At 43.1% G+C, this 15,728-nt stretch overlaps 2 protein-coding genes across 6 annotated transcripts in view; one reads left to right on the plus strand and one right to left on the minus strand.

Moving 5' to 3' along the window:
• Positions 1-6,232: 6,232 nt before the first annotated feature.
• Positions 6,233-11,690, minus strand: smdt1b (single-pass membrane protein with aspartate-rich tail 1b). The gene is made up of 3 exons (XM_059953786.1): positions 11,497-11,690; positions 10,467-10,610; positions 6,233-7,287 (listed from the first exon to the last, which is right to left on the minus strand). The coding sequence occupies exons 1-2, from the start codon at positions 11,656-11,658 to the stop codon at positions 10,473-10,475; spliced, it is 300 nt and encodes a 99-aa protein (XP_059809769.1). The 5' UTR covers positions 11,659-11,690; the 3' UTR covers positions 6,233-7,287; positions 10,467-10,472.
• A 1,670-nt stretch (positions 11,691-13,360) lies between these two features.
• naga (N-acetylgalactosaminidase, alpha) overlaps positions 13,361-15,728 on the plus strand; it is a 29,606-nt gene continuing 27,238 nt past the window's right edge. Inside the window, exon 1 of one of the 5 annotated variants that reach the window (XM_059953787.1) lies at positions 13,361-13,515. The gene's annotated coding sequence lies outside the window, so the exon portion shown is untranslated. The remainder of the gene's footprint in view (positions 13,516-15,728) is intronic. The other 4 variants (XM_059953788.1, XM_059953791.1, XM_059953789.1 and 1 more) reach the window with 4 other exon arrangements.

Below are 15,728 nucleotides of genomic sequence, written 5' to 3' on the forward strand. Positions count from 1 at the left end.
CTGTCCACTCATCTTAGACCTACTGCATCTGTTGTCCCTCAAACATCTGTTTTTCTCATAAGGACATATTTCAGGAGAGCAGGACTCTGCCCTGTTAGGGTGTATTCTGGAGTATATGCCAGGTATTAATTTTGGTAGCAAACAATCTTCAGATTTGAATGTGGATCGTAGATTGAATTTAAAATGCAGCTCTGAACAAGAGCCTCCCTGGTGCTGCAGATTGGGTGTGATTACAAACTACTCATGCACTTGACGTCAGCATATGTGTGAATCTAGAGTCAGTGGGGATTAACATTCATTTTGGGTGTCAGTGTGGGTATGAAGGAAGATGTGTTTGGAAACTATATGTAATTCAAAGGAAGCATTGTGGATGCATTTTAACGAGAGAGTTGTCCTGCTGTTACCTTTGATCTTTAGCATGTAAAAATGCAATGTAATATTGTGTCAAGCAGGCCTCCTTTTCTGAGAGTATCTCAAATAGCTGCTTATTGTGTTGAATAAACTTCTATATCCACTGTCTCTCCAACGGTGCACTTAGCTTGCCCTACCTTCAGTTAGCTCACAGCTGATCTGGTCTTTAGTGTCAGCTTCACTCTCCCTTTTCACCACCATTTAGCCCCAAAATCCATCTCTGCCTTCAATATATTCAGTGACTCTATTCCCATGGCTCTCAGGAGTAGAATACTCCAAGTATTCACAACCCTCTTCATCCCATTCTGAAATGGGAGACCCTTGATCTTGAAATTAAACTCTGGAGGGAAGATGCAGAGGATCAAAAGAAACTGCAGAGAGTTGTAGACTGAGCAAGGTCCATCAAAGACACAAGCCTTCCTATCATCGATGGCATCCAGGACATGTCCTTGTTTTAACCATCATGAGGAAAGAGGTACAGTAGTCTTAAGATGCATACACGATGATTTAAACACACATGAAATGCTGGTGGAACACAGCGGGCTAGGCAGCATCTATAGGAAGAGGTACAGTCGATGTTTCGGACCGAGACCCATGAATTCCCAGCATCTGCAGATTTCCTTGTGTTTGCATCAATACTTTAAAGACAGTTTCTCCACCATCAGATTTCTGAATGGTCCATGAACATGATCTCACTATTCCTTCTTTACACTTTTATTTCTTACTGCAACTTACCATAATTTCTTTGTCTTGCACTGTATTGCTATCACGAAATAACAAGTTTCATGACAATAATAAACCAAATTTTGATACTTGGAGGACAATTCCAGGAATTAATTTTTAGCAGGTTAATTGGTCATTGTAAGTTGTCCTGTGATTAGGCTGGTGTTAAATAGGTGGGTGTTGTGACTCATTGGGCAAGAAGAACCTGTTCTGCAGTGTATCTCTAAATAAATAAATTCAATGAGTCTCTTTTATTATCTTAGCAGTTACATTTATCATTAAATGAGGGACCAAGACATAGATGCCACAGGGGTGCAGCAGATAGATCTGCTACCTCTCAGAACCAGAGATCCAAACCTCCAACATTATCTGTGTGAAGCTTGCATGTTCTGTGACTGTGCAGTTCCGCCCCAACCACCACAACGTTCCAGTTTCTTCCCACATCCCAAATATGTTTAACTTGGCCCTTGTAAGTTGTCTGTGGTACGTAATGAATGGCAGAGTTGGGTAGTTGGTGAAAAGATATAATTACTGTATAAAAATGCATTGATGTAGGATCGGTGTAAATGAGTGGTTGAAGATCTGTGGAGACTTGGTGTGTTGAAGAGCCTGTTTTGGTACCATATGGTTCTATGGTGTTAAAGCTGCTTGTCTTATTCTAGCTGTTATCTCTCCAAATCTATCCACTACTCTTGTATCCGACAAAGCCATCCCATACCTTCTGCCCACCTGTCTTGTCAATAGGATATATATCCTTGGATGTTTAGCTCCCAACTGTGATCTTCTTTTAGCCATGACTATGATGCCCATGGTGTTGTACCTGCTAAATTCTAACTGTGCTATAAGTTCTTACATCTTGTTTCATATACTGCATGCATTCAAATATGACATCTTCCATTCTGTATTCAAAATCCCTCTTCTCAAATTTTGTCTCCTTGTTGCCTGAAATTAAATTTTTAACTCTTTCTAAACCCTCATTTTATTCTGGAGACTTCAATCACTTCTCCTGACCTCTCCTTCCCTTTTAGTTTATCCACAAATTTCCAATCTGCTGAATCCACTCCCCCGCTATTTAGTTTAAAACCCTAGTCACAGACCTAGTTCTGTGATTTTTCAGGACCCTGATCCAAGCATGGTTCAGGTGGAGCCCATCTTATCGGAATAGTTCCCTCTCTCAACAGTGGTATCAATGTTCTACAAATTCAAATCCACTTCCCCACACCTACTCTTTGAGCCACACATTTAACTCTCGAAACTTATTGACCCTGTGCCAATTGCACATGGTTAAAGTGGCAATCCAGAGATTATCTTTTCCATTCTGCTTTTTAATGTTACCCTTAGCTGTTCAAATGTCATTCGCAGAACCTCTTTACTTGGTTCTACCTGGTACCCATATAAACCATGACAACTGGGTCTCTCCCCTCCCACTCCAAATTTCTCTGCAGATCATATTCAATCTCCTGCAGCTGGGCACCAGGCAGGCAACACAGTCATTGGGACTCTTTATCCTTGCAATAGACAATTACCCTGACTATATGATGCCCAAATATGACTATATTTCTCTTCTCTCCCCCTTCTCAAATGGTTCCCTGAACCACAGGCCCCAATTAAATTGTTCATCCTTCCTGCGGCCCCCAACTCTCACCCACACAGGGAGTAAGAATCCTGTTAGACTAGCTTGAGGGCCAAGGCTCCCCCAGCACCACCTCTCGAATTCCCCTGCATGCCTCACTCATAGTCACACCCTCTTGATGTTGACCACGGTCAGAATTTGAAGCAATTAATCTAATAGGTATGACTGCCACCTGAATCTCAGCATCCAGGTAACTCTACCCCTATATCAAGGCATATTTCTTTCATCCACTGCCTCTGGAATTCAGCCTTATGGTTCATTTGTCCAAATCTGATAACTTCTGTCAATTCAACATGTTCCCAATGACTCTTACCAACTTTTGCAAATACACTGTATAAAGCCTCCTATTTGGATACCTCACAGCTTCTGCCCAAAACCACAAGAAATGCAGAGTTGTGGACCATCATACAAACAAACCTTCCCTATTGACTCCATCTACACTTCCTGCTGCCTCGAGAAAACAGCCAATGTAACCAAGGACTCCCTCTTACCGGCATACGTCGTGAGATTTGTTAACTTTGTGACAGCAATACATAACGGAAAGAACTGAATTACAGTAAGTATATATGTTAAGTGTGTGTAGGTGTAGGCCTCTATTAGTCTCGATAGACCATGGATTTGCACCTTGGAAAGTTTCCAGGTCTCAAGCCCGGGCAAGGTTTTTTTTAAATGGAAGACCAGCAGTTGCCCAGGCTGCAAGTCTCCCCTCTCCACACCACCAAGGGAAGGGCATTAGGACCCATACAGCTTGGCACTGGTGTCATCGCAGAGCAATGTGTGTTTAAGTGCCTTGCTCAAGGACTCAGAGCCTAGCCAAGGCTTGAACCAGCGACCTTCAAATCACTAGACGAACACCTTAACCACTTGGCCACGTGCCAACACATATATTAAATAGTGCAAAAATAGAAATAAAAAAGTGGTGAGGTAGTGTTCATAGGTTTAATGTTCATTCAGAAATCGGATGGCAGAAGGAAAACTGAATCATTAATTATTCAGTTTATGCCTTCAGGCTTCTATACCTCCTTCCTGATGATAGCACTGAGAAGAAGGCATTCCCTAGGTGAAGGGGGTCTTTAATGATGGATGCTGCCTTTCTGAGGCATCGCTCCTTGAACATGTCCAGGTTTCTATGTAGGATAGTGCCCATAATGGGGCTGATTAAGTTTACAACTTCCTGCAGCTTACTTTGATACTGTGCAGTAGCCCCAAACCAGATGGTAATACAGCCAATTACAATGCTCTCCACGCTACATCTGTAGAAATTTGTGTGTTTCAGGTGACATACCAAATCTCATCAAACTCCTGATGAAGTATAGCCACTGTTGTGTCTTCTTTGTAGCTGCATCAATATGTTGGGTCCAGGTTAGATCCTCAGAGATATTGACACCCAGGAACTTGAAACTGCTCACTCTTTCCTCTTCTGATCCTTCTATGAGGACTGGTATGTCAGGCAGTAGAGAAGTCTGCGATTACAAACCATCAGACTCAAGGACAGCTTCTATCCTGCTGTTATGATTCTTGAATTGTCTTCTCACTTGCTAAAGGATGAACTCCTGATCTTCCAGTCTAGCTCATCATGGTCCTTGCACCTTGTCCGACTGCACTGCTCTTTCTAACTGTACACGATAGTCTACATTACTTCTCCTTTTACTACCTCACTGTAATGTGTTCCGTAAGGATGGTACATAAATGAAAGCTTTTCACTCTACCTCAGTATGTGCGACAGTAATAATCAAATCTAAACTGGCCATTCCCTAAGTACCATGTGATCACTTTAATGATTTTGACTGTTTGGGTAGTCACTATTGGACTTGTCCTACAGTTTGCGTCCACGATATTGTGGGGCAATTATCTGATAGGAACCCATAACTACACTGGCAGGCACAAGTATTTGTGGTGTTCAGGTCTTCAGTAGTACGGTTGGGAAGTTGCCTGCTCCTGTAGCCTTTGCTGCATCCTGAGTTCTCAGATATTTCTCAATACGAGGGGAAACTTCTTCACTCAGAGTGTGGAGCCAACTGCCAACGCAAGATTTAGCATAGTGGTTAGCACAATGCTTTACAGTACAGGTGACCCAGGTTCATTCCTGCCACTACTTCTTACGTAGGGAGTTGGTACATTCTCCCTGTGATCATGTGGGTTTCCTCCAGGTGCTCCAGTTTTCTCCCACAGTCATTGGTCATTGCAAATTGTCCCGTGATTAGGCTAGGATTTAATCGGGGTCTAGTTGGGCGGCATGGCTCAAAGAGACGTAAGGGCCTATAGCACGCTGTATGTTTAAAAAAAAGTAAGAAGTTTGGATAACTACATGGATGGGAGTAATATGGAAGGCTGTGCCTGCGTGTAGGTCAATGGGACTAGGCAGTTTAAGTGGTTCAGCACGGAATGGATGGCATGAAGGGCCTGCTTCTGTGGTGTAGCTTTCTATGACTCTATATTATACAAACTGTTCAGTTCCTGAATAAAGTGTCTATAGAGGTAAGGCATTGGTAAGGCCAAATTTGGAATATTGTGTACAGTTCTGGTCACCGATTTATAGGAAAGATATCAATAAGTTAGAGAGAGTGCAGAGACGATTTACTAGGATGTTACCTGTGTTTCAGCACTTAAGTTACAGAGAAAGGTTGAACAAGTTAGGTCTCTATTCATTGCAGCGTAGAAGGTTGAGGGGGAATTTGATCGAGGTATTTAAAATTTTGAGAGGGATAGATAGAGTTGACGTGAATAGGCTGTTTCCATTGAGAGTAGGGGAGATTCAAATGAGAGGACATGATTTGAGAGTTAGGGGGCAGAAGTTTAAGGGAAATACGAGGCGGTATTTCTTTACTCAGGGAGTGATAGCTGTGTGGAATGAGCTTCCTGTAGAAGTAGTAGAGGCCAGTTCAGTTGTGTCATTTAAGGTAAAATTGGATAGGTATATGGACAGGAAAGGAGTGGAGGGTTATGGGCTGAGTGCAGGTAGGTGGGACTAGGTGAGATTAAGAGATCGGCACAGACTAGGAGGGCCGAGATGACCTGTTTCCATGCTGTGATTGTTATATGGGAGGGAAATATCCACATTTGACGGTATTAAAGGGGGCAGGAGCAGAGTGGGGAAGAATAAAAAGCTCTTGGTAACAATGGAAAGGGATGTTTCTGAGCAAGCTTGTGGACAAATCTACTGTCCAAGCAAGTTTTCAGAATCAGCTACCTACTCACACAGATCATAGGGCTGGTACTGAGAAAGAAAACTTGAATTTAACAAGATGAATGGGGGAACCTGTGCAGGTAAAAAATACAAACAAAAGCCCACTGTATTGCGGAGAATTCACCAACACAATAAGCATTCACAATAAGCATTCATCAAACTCAATGGCCTAGGGTTGGGAGAAATAAAAATTAAGGCCACACAATGTACAAATCTGCTAAACCATTTGTCAAAATGCAGCTCACCCAGTAATATGCAGAAAAACACAAGTTGGTTGGTCAGATTTAACCAGTTTTATTGCTGTGGGTGACAGAAACACATTCCATCAAAGACACCGGCAAATCTTTAAACCAGAGGTAATGTGGCTGAATCCCACACATCATGCACGAAATAAAGCAAACAGCAGTCAGCCAGTTACACACCAGATGTGCACACTCACTGGCAGCATATCACACGTTCCCAACCCATGCGAAAGTCCAGATGCACACAACCAGCCTGAATCTCGTTCCATTTTTCTTTACATTAATTTCTCTGTGTTACTGGTTGTAATGATCTAAACTTTCTAAAGTATTACTTAGTTCTGGGCCAAAAAAATTAACTACTGATCACATTTCACTCTGCTCAATGTTTCTAAATTTCAGTTACTTGTTTCAAGGAAGTACTTTTTCTCGTTTGATTAGTTTAGTTGTGGAAATTATACATCCCTTAACCAATATAGAGTTCAAGCCCTTCTATTCCAAACCACCACTGGCCCTGTTGCTGATTCCAAACTGCAGATGATAAATTTGAAGAACCAGTAAGGAGTTTTTAATCCCTGACCCAGTGCTGACAACTGTTGGGTCACTTCAACCAACTGCAGATCATATAGCAGGCATTTAGTGAAACTATAATTCAAAGGCATCCATAGAGCACCAATACCATCCAATTCTAATTCTGAAGCAAAAGCAAGAGTTTTAGTGCAACAGGACATTTACAAGTGCTGAAGTCCAGCCTGGGTTTTGTACTGTTGGAAGTAGAAATACAATTCAAACATAAGTAGTCCTGGTCTAATTAAGTGTTAATCTAACTAAGAATAGATAAGTTTTTTGAGAGTGATCCTAATTTTAATGAGTGTTGATTGTCTCCCCCGTACCCTCTTGATCCAAACCCCACCCCACACATAGACTATGTGTAACACATGCAAAATATGGTTACGTTTGATTACTCCTCTCTTCAGAGAAGTCGTCTCTTCAGTCCGAGAGATTTGGGCGATTAGTTACAGGATCAGTATGTACAGATAATGGCTCCCATGGATTTCAATCAAACGAGACAAGCTTGTGAACAGAGGTGGAACCTGAAAGACAAGAAGGAGAAAGATGACACCATCTTCACTGCTTCTTTCTGCTGAGTGTTTTATTTCCCCATGCAGTCTTCGGGGGGCAGACTAATACTGAAGCATCTGCAGCTGATTGTCATCAGTGACATTGTATTCACATCCCTCTATGAATAACCAAGATCATCTCCGGAAGAACAACCCAGAATCAGGAGCAGATTTAAAATCAGAAGGCTGATGGGTTGTAAAATCCAACTTGTTCATCAATGCCATTCAGGGGAGAAGACTGGCTGTTCACAATCAGAGTGTCCCCTGTGCAGCTCTTCCCCCAAACACCTTCCAAAATAGCAAACAATTTGGTCTTGCACTAAATCTATGCTCTCAGAACCCAGAGGAACAATTTTCCCAATTGAATCTGCAAAGCAAGCTCCCACAAATCCCAGATAATAAACTCATTTTTAAAATCCAGTCAGACCAGATAAATACTAGCTGGTGCTTCAGGGAAAAAAAATGTTCTTGCTCCTCTTCACATAGGTCATAAAATGCTTTCCATCGAGGTCAGGCCGAGCCATGGTTTAAAAGGTTTGTATATAACTCGTCATCACTGACAGGAAATAATGAGTGTGATTTGAACCCATAACCCGATTTAGAGGCAGGAACACTACCCACTGAGCAGGCAACTTCAATTTGCCAAGACAAATAGTAAAACCTTTACACATTGGTGGCTCCCTCCTGGCAGTGACAGGGAACAGTTTTCAAGGACAGCAGTTCTTTCTTTAGATAGCCCTGCATGTCATCCTAATGACAGCTTGATTCTACATAGACAAGGATTACAAAACTCCCTAGCAGTGAACTGCCAGTCAGTCTTTGTTCTCCAGCGTGGGTATCTGGAGTAATTTTGAGATACAGTCAGCCCTCCTTATCCACGGCGGATTGGTTCCGGGACTCTCCGTGGATACCAAAAAATACTGATGCTCAAGTCCCTTATATAAAATGGCCTAGTATTTGCATATAACCTACGCACATCCTCCCGTATACTTTAAATCATCTCTAGATTACTTATAATACCTAATACAATATAAATAAGTGCTATGTAAGTAGTTGTTATACAGTATTGTTCAGGGAATAATGACAAGTAAAAAAGTCATGTACATGTTCAGTACGACACAACTGTTGTAGCTCTTCTGGGAACCCTGATGCCACCTCGGCATCAGCCGATCCGAATTCTCCCGTGATCTTTAAGTTCTTGAGGCTGTAGCGCTTTACATAGCCAGCCAGCCATCCCTTACTAGCCTTAAACTCCTTCCTCTTGCTCACAACACAAGTAGCAAACGAACACGATGCGAGGTGAACAATGCTCAACTTCCTGGTTTTCCCGATCTGCAGTTGGTTGAATCTGTGCATGTGGAACCCGTGGATAAGGAGGGCCGACTGTACTACAGTTCACTCCTGTTTCCTGTCAACACCTACAATCAGGAGAGGACATTGTGTGGGGATCCTTATGTAGCACAAGTCACACACAAGGACATCTCAAGTGGCCTCACAGAAGCAGCCATGAAATGTCTCCGGATCAGTAGGATCCAGAATACTCTACTCTGCTGCAGACCTAATTCTTGCTCCACCACCAGGTTCAGGAACAGTTACTCCCCCCTCAACCATCAGGCTCTTGAAGCTGTTATGAGTGATGGACAGACCTGATGGACAATAGGGTGCAGAGTTAACCATTTCCACCCCCCCCCCCCCCCCCGAGAACTACGAACTATTGCTGTTGCTATGCTGCTATTGAGAGAGATAAAGCCCAGGCAAGAACATCTGCTACAGATAAGAGGGGGCGAGAGACTGCTGATTTACTGTATTATGACTCTTCCTGGATTATTTACCTTCTACTACAAGGACTGTACTTTGCTCGTTAACATTCCTCAGGAGATAGCAGGAGTGGCCTGATTTGATGGACACGGTCATTCAGAGTTCGATAGCCGAGACCCCGTGAGTAGGGATAAAAGACAGGTCTGGAGAGACACCCTTAAGACACAACAGTGGACACTGATTTGAGTGTTGGGAACCCACAGAAAGGTGGGGGATTTGGAGACCGAACCAGGAGATCGGTCAGTAAAGCTCACAGTGTTACAGCAGGGCCGGTGGGGACTTGTGTGTGTGTCTCCACTCATGCCAGAGTGACGAGTCCACCACAGAAGAACGGACTAGCTGAAGACCAGAGGGGTCATAACTGAATGACCACAACGATACGACGGATTAAGAAAGCCACAAAAAGGTTTGCCTGCCGCAACTGTTGCTGTTACATCTTGCTCACTCTCTCTCTCTCCAACGATTTCAACACAACAACCATAACTACTTCACCATTTATGAACTGAACTCTATACTTTCCTATGACAATTCATTTACCCCTAGACATCAATAGAGCTTGTTTATTATTGATTATTATTATTCCTACACTTTTAGGTTTAGTACTGCTAACTTGTTTTATATGTATATTTGCATTTTTGATATTGTATTGTGTAGTTTACTAATAAACATCTTTAGTTTGGTACCACCAGACTCCAACGGATTCTTCTTTCTCTGCTGGTCAGATACCCAGTTACGGGGTACGTAACAAAGCAAAGAGGGCAGCTTCACTCACCCCATCACTCAACTGTTTCCACAACCTATGGACTCACTTTCAAGGACTCTTTGTCTAATATTTATTGCTTTTTTTTAGTATCTGCGCATTAGTTGCCTGTCTTGTGTGTGGTTTTTCATCGATTCCATCATTTCTTTGTATTTACTGTGATTGCCTGCTAGAAAATAAACCTCAGGGTGAGATATTTAATTCGAACATTAGTAAGTTTTTGACAAGGCCATTCAGCCCATCAAAACTTGCAAAGCTCCTACTCACATAGTGTGTTGAAATAACTATTGAGTTTAGATTTACAAGTCTCTAAGGTACAACTCTTAACTACAAAACTAGGTAGATTGTTCCATGTGTCCACAACTGGCTGTGTGAAGAAATGCTTCCTGAAATCGGTCTCCACCTATGGCCCCGTGTCCTCATTGATGGATTAATTTTGAAATAACAGCTGGCATTCAGCTTACTATAGACCCTTAATGATTTTGAACATGTCTATCACGTATTTTGATAATACATTTGCTTTGAAAAGGCAGGACGGGCATCAGACAGTAAATTTGCAGGCATGCTCCTTTACCCTGAGTCAATCATCATCATCGTCATCAGCTGGGACAAAGATATCATGTTCCTCCAGCAGCGAGGCAAAGTTCTTGCTGATCAACGTGCCCATGTATAGAAAAGGAATGACCACAACGAAGATTTTCAAAAGACCAAATGAAATCTGCAGGAAGGAAAGTCAAACTTTATTTTAATATTCACCGCCTTCTACCAGCTCTGCGTGCCAGCATCAGCCCGCGAGGTGATGTTCCCAACCCAAATCTGCACAGTCTCTCTCATCTGATGTTCACACAGATGTCAGCTATAGCCTGTGTCAGAAAGCAGAGCATCATATCACACCCTCCCAGGAAACACAGCATTCACATCCCATGAAGAAATAAATGTCATTAATTATATTCAAGATAAGAGATGGATTTCTGGTCTATAAACAGAGTCAAGGGTAATGGAAAACAGATAAGAAAGTGGATTAAAATAAAACCTGTAAGTTGCTGAACATCTCAAATAAAAATAGAAACTTCTGGAACCACTCAGCGGGTTAGGCAGCATCTGTTGAAAGACAAGCTGAGAATATTGTTGGGAGTTATAAAAAAGCTTTAGGAGCAGATAGGTCATGGGAGGAGAAGGGAAGATCGGATCAGCTATGACCTCACTGAATGCACCCAACAATCCCAGGTGGCGTGCGACCAAATCCTGACTCCATGTTCCAATGAAGCTGACAACTTAAAATATGGATCAGAACAGTATAATTAAATTGGTCTCCAAAGCCTGAAGTCATTCATTGAAACACTGAAATAAAATATAAACACTGGAACACTCAGATGGTCGGGCAGCATATGTGGAAAGGGAAACAGTCCTGACTGACGGTCTGGGCCCGAAACATTCAGTTTATTCCCCTCCATAGACGCTGGCCGGCCTATTGAGTTCACCAGCATTCCTTCTCGTTCGTCAATGGGCAAGGAACGTGTCAATCATCGCCCTTTGCCCGCTGATTGGAGCAGCGCGCCGTCAATAAAATGTCTACCGTTCACCGGCCGAAGAGCCGACCTTACCTTTTCAGGTTTGGGTAAAATGGCTCCTGATTTTGACACCAGCATGTTTCGGGCCGAGTCAAGCTGCCCCCCAGGTTTGTTCTGGGGATGCAACAAGCCCCGGGTTACCCCGACCTTTAGGGTGTTTCTGAGACCGAACAGACACCGCCCAAAAGCCGCCATGTCTGTGGCAGGAGAGAGGAAGTTGCTCACTGCAGACGTCACGCTTCTTTTATAGGCAGCGCCCCGCCCTCGACCGTGTTCTCATGGCAACTGGTTACAGTGGCGCCGGAATCAACACAGTAGGGAGGTCCACACCAAACACTGCGTTAAAGGGTCAGTAATAGTTGGTGATCGAGATTTATTTACAAAGCCAACTGGAATGTGTAGAGCAAAAGTGAATGACAGTATTAAGATCTAAATCACAGGTTCGAAGGCCCAAATAGTTTGCTCCCACAACAGATGGATTGCACACAAACCCTATTGTCAATACTTGATTACACTTTAAAAAAGACTTAATTAGCTGCGAATTCTTTTGAGATTTGTTGGAATGGCTCCGGGACTGTTGGGCTGGAAAATCAGAGGAGGGTGACAGAAAGAGGGGTAATCAGAAGGGAAGTGTTCTCATTAACAAATGATTCAAGTGCAAGGAGCATGGATTCAAATTGAATGGCAAAAGAACCAGGTGTAATGCAAGAGGAAATCTTTTGCAACACACACACACACACACACACACCTGGAGGAACTCTGCAGGCCAGGCAGCATCTATGGAAATTAGCAAGGCGTACAAATTGCTGGATTTCCAACATCTGCAGTTTTCTCTTGTCTGTCTATGGCAAGAAGTGCATTTGAGGTTCCGGGCCGAGACCCTTCTTCAGGCCAAATCTCTTGTTCAGTAATAATCTAATACTTGCTGCCTAAAATCAAGTCAAGTCAAGTCACTTTTTATTGTCATTTCGACCATAACTGCTGGTACAGTACATAGCAAAAATGAAACAACATTTTTTCAGGACCGTGGTGTTACATGACACAGTACAAAAACTAGACTGAACTACGTAAAAAAACCCCACAGAAAAACACTAGACTACTGACCTACACAGGACTGCACAAAGTGCACAAAATAGTGCAGGCATTACAATAAATAATAAACAGGACAATAGGGCAGTAAGGTGTCAGTCCAGGCTCTGCGTATTGAGGAATCTGATGGCTTGGGGGAAGAAACTGTTACATAGTCTGGTCGTGAGTGCCCGAATGCTTCGGCACCTTTTCCCAGATGGCAGGAGGGAGAAGAGTTTGTATGAGGGGTGCATGGGGTCCTTCAGAATGCTGTTTGCTGAAATCATTGAAGCAATGCTTTCAAAAGAGAATTGGAAAGGCCCTTGAGGAAATGAACGGGAGATTGGGAATGAATGGTCTGCGTTACAGGGTTCTATATGACATCGATGGACAGAATGACTCCCAGAGCTTTAATTCGATTATTCTAAGTTATTTCTGATCTGTAATTATTTGAGTTGTGATGACAATGCCTGAGTCAAAACTAAGGATATGGGTAATCGAACGAAGATGCACGACAGTATTCAATCCTTGCTTTAAAATTGTCCATTGTTCTCATTATTTGTAAATTAAGTAATTCCCCTTTATAAATGCTCACGTTTCTACTTCGTGACTACGTATCCGTGGCAGATGGGAATCGCAATCACAAGTTAGGTCGGCACTGCACCTCCCGTAATGTAAACGATGAATTTATAAAATAACGAGTTTATATTTAAATCCGGCCCGAACAGGGTGTGGGGGTCCTCTATGTGACGCGGAAGTGGTTACGCCAGAGGTGAGCTGCAGGTGGCAGTGTCGCGGGAGCTGTGCTTTGTCCCTCCCGACTTTGCGCTTTTTAGAAGCAGCAAACTACCGGGATCGCGTTTGTGTGGCACGGGAGGTGCGAACTAAAGTTGAGGATTGATTGCTGTCAGGTGACACAAGTCAGCTGATGCTGAGGTTTCAGCTCTAACTCCTGCACTGCAGCTGGCCAAGTATCAGTGGTGGGTAAGTAAATGAGAACGGGGGCAAGAGGGAGAGGGGGAAAGGGGGTTATGGAGGAAGGGATCGTTGGCAAAGGAAGAGAGGGTGATGAATGAAGCACTGTCAATTGGAGAGAGGGAGGCAGGGTGGGAAATGGAGAGAATATTGGTAGTGGGTTGGAAGAGGGATCATGCATATCGCCATGGAGAGAGTGATAGGTAAAAACTATGTGTTGGTGAGTGGTGGCAGCGATGGGCAAAGTTTCCTGGTATCTTCCTTGAAAAAACTAAGATTGGTTAGACACAAATTACCATGCACAAAGCCATGTTTTTCACTGTCTCTAATCAGTCCCTGTCTATCCAGATACTTATATATATCCTGTCCCTTAGAATACCTTCCAATAAATATAATTTCCTGGCTTATTCTTAGAGCCTCTCTTAAACAATGGAGCAACGTTATCCATCCTCCAATCCTACAGTGTCTCACCCATGACTAGGGATGTTTTGAATATCTCTGCCAGAGCCCCTGCAATTTGTGCACTAGCCTTCTCCCCCACCCCAAACATAAGGTCCGAGGGAACACCTTGTTGGCTCCTGGGGATTTATTTACCGTAATTTGCCTCAAGACAGCAAACACCTCCTCCACTGTAATCTGTATAGGCTCCATGTTCTTGCTGCTACTTTACTTCACGTCTGTAGACTCTGTGTCCATCTCCCAGGTAAATACAAATGCAAAAAAAAAATCATTTTTAAGATCTCCCCCATCTTTTTTGGCTCCAGGTATAGATTACCAATCTGATCTTCCGGAGGACCAATTTTGTCCTTTGCAATCCTTTTGCTCTTAATATATCTGTAGAAGTCCTTGGGATTCTCCTTCAATGTCTGCTAGAGCAACCACTTCTAGCCCTCCTGATTTCCTTCTGATGTGTTCTCGCATTTTTATACTCCTACCTCATTTGTTTCTGCCTGCCTCTAACCAGGGCCTCAATATCTCTTGAAAACCAAGGTTTCATAAATCTGTTATCCTTGCCTTTTGCTTTGACAAGAACGTATTAACTCCGTACTCTCAAAATTTCACTTGAAGGCCTCCCACTTACCAAGTACACCTTTGCCAGAACACAGCCTGTCCCAATTCATACTTACCAAATTCTTCCTGATAACATCAAAATTGGCCTTTCTCAAATTTAGAATGCCAACCCATGGACCAGGCCAACCCTTTTCTGTAATTTCCTTGGAACTAATGGCATTTTGATTACTAGGTGCAAAGTATTCTCCTACACAAACTTCTACCACCTGCCCCATCTCATTTCCTAATAGGAGATCTAGTATTGGATTCTTTCTAGTTGGGACTTCTATACAGATTAAGGAAACTTTTCTGAATACATTTGACAAATTCTTTCCTATCCAGCTCTTCTAGAGATTGGGAGTCCCAGTCATTATGTGGAAAGTTAAAATCACCTACTAACACAGCCTATATTTCTTGCAACAGTCTGCAATCTCTCTACAAATGTGCTCCTCTAAATCCTGTGGACTGTTGGGTGGTTTATAATATAATCACATTAACGTAGTCATAGCTTTCTCATTCCTCAGTTCTGCCCTTAAAGCCTCACTAGACAAGCTCTCCAGTCTGTCCTGACGGAACCCTGGAATGTTGCGCTGCCAGTCCTGACCCTTCTGTAACCAAGTCTCACTAATGGCTACAATCACATGCAATTCTACATGCTGATCCATGCCATTAGCTTGTCTGCCTTTCTTACATCATTGCATTGAAATATACAGAGCTCAGAATATCTGCTCAACTTTACAGACGCTAAACAACATCTTTCTCCACCACCAGTCCACAATCTGTTCTGGCACTCTGTTCCCATCCTCCTGTAACTCTGTTTAAATGTGCCCCCCCCCCCCCCAGTGCAGCAGTAGCAAACCTTCCAAATAGGATATTAGTTCCCCTCCAGTTCTGGTGCAAGTTATCCCTTCTGCACAGTTATCACCTTCCCTGAAAGAGACCTCAATGATCCAAAAGTCTGAAGCCCTCCCTCCTGAACCAACTCATTATCCATGTGTTCAACTGTATAATCTTCCTATTTCTGGCCTCGGTGGCACATGGCACAACTGTGGTGGTCCTGTCCTTTAACTTAGCACCTGACTCCTTGAACTCATTTTCCAGGACGTACCACCCATCCTACCCAGGTCATTGGCACCAGCTCTCCCTCCCACTTAAGAATGTTGTGGATCTCG

This window comes from Hypanus sabinus, chromosome 29 (assembly GCF_030144855.1).
Source record: "Hypanus sabinus isolate sHypSab1 chromosome 29, sHypSab1.hap1, whole genome shotgun sequence".
In the NCBI taxonomy this organism is placed as follows: domain Eukaryota; kingdom Metazoa; phylum Chordata; class Chondrichthyes; order Myliobatiformes; family Dasyatidae; genus Hypanus; species Hypanus sabinus.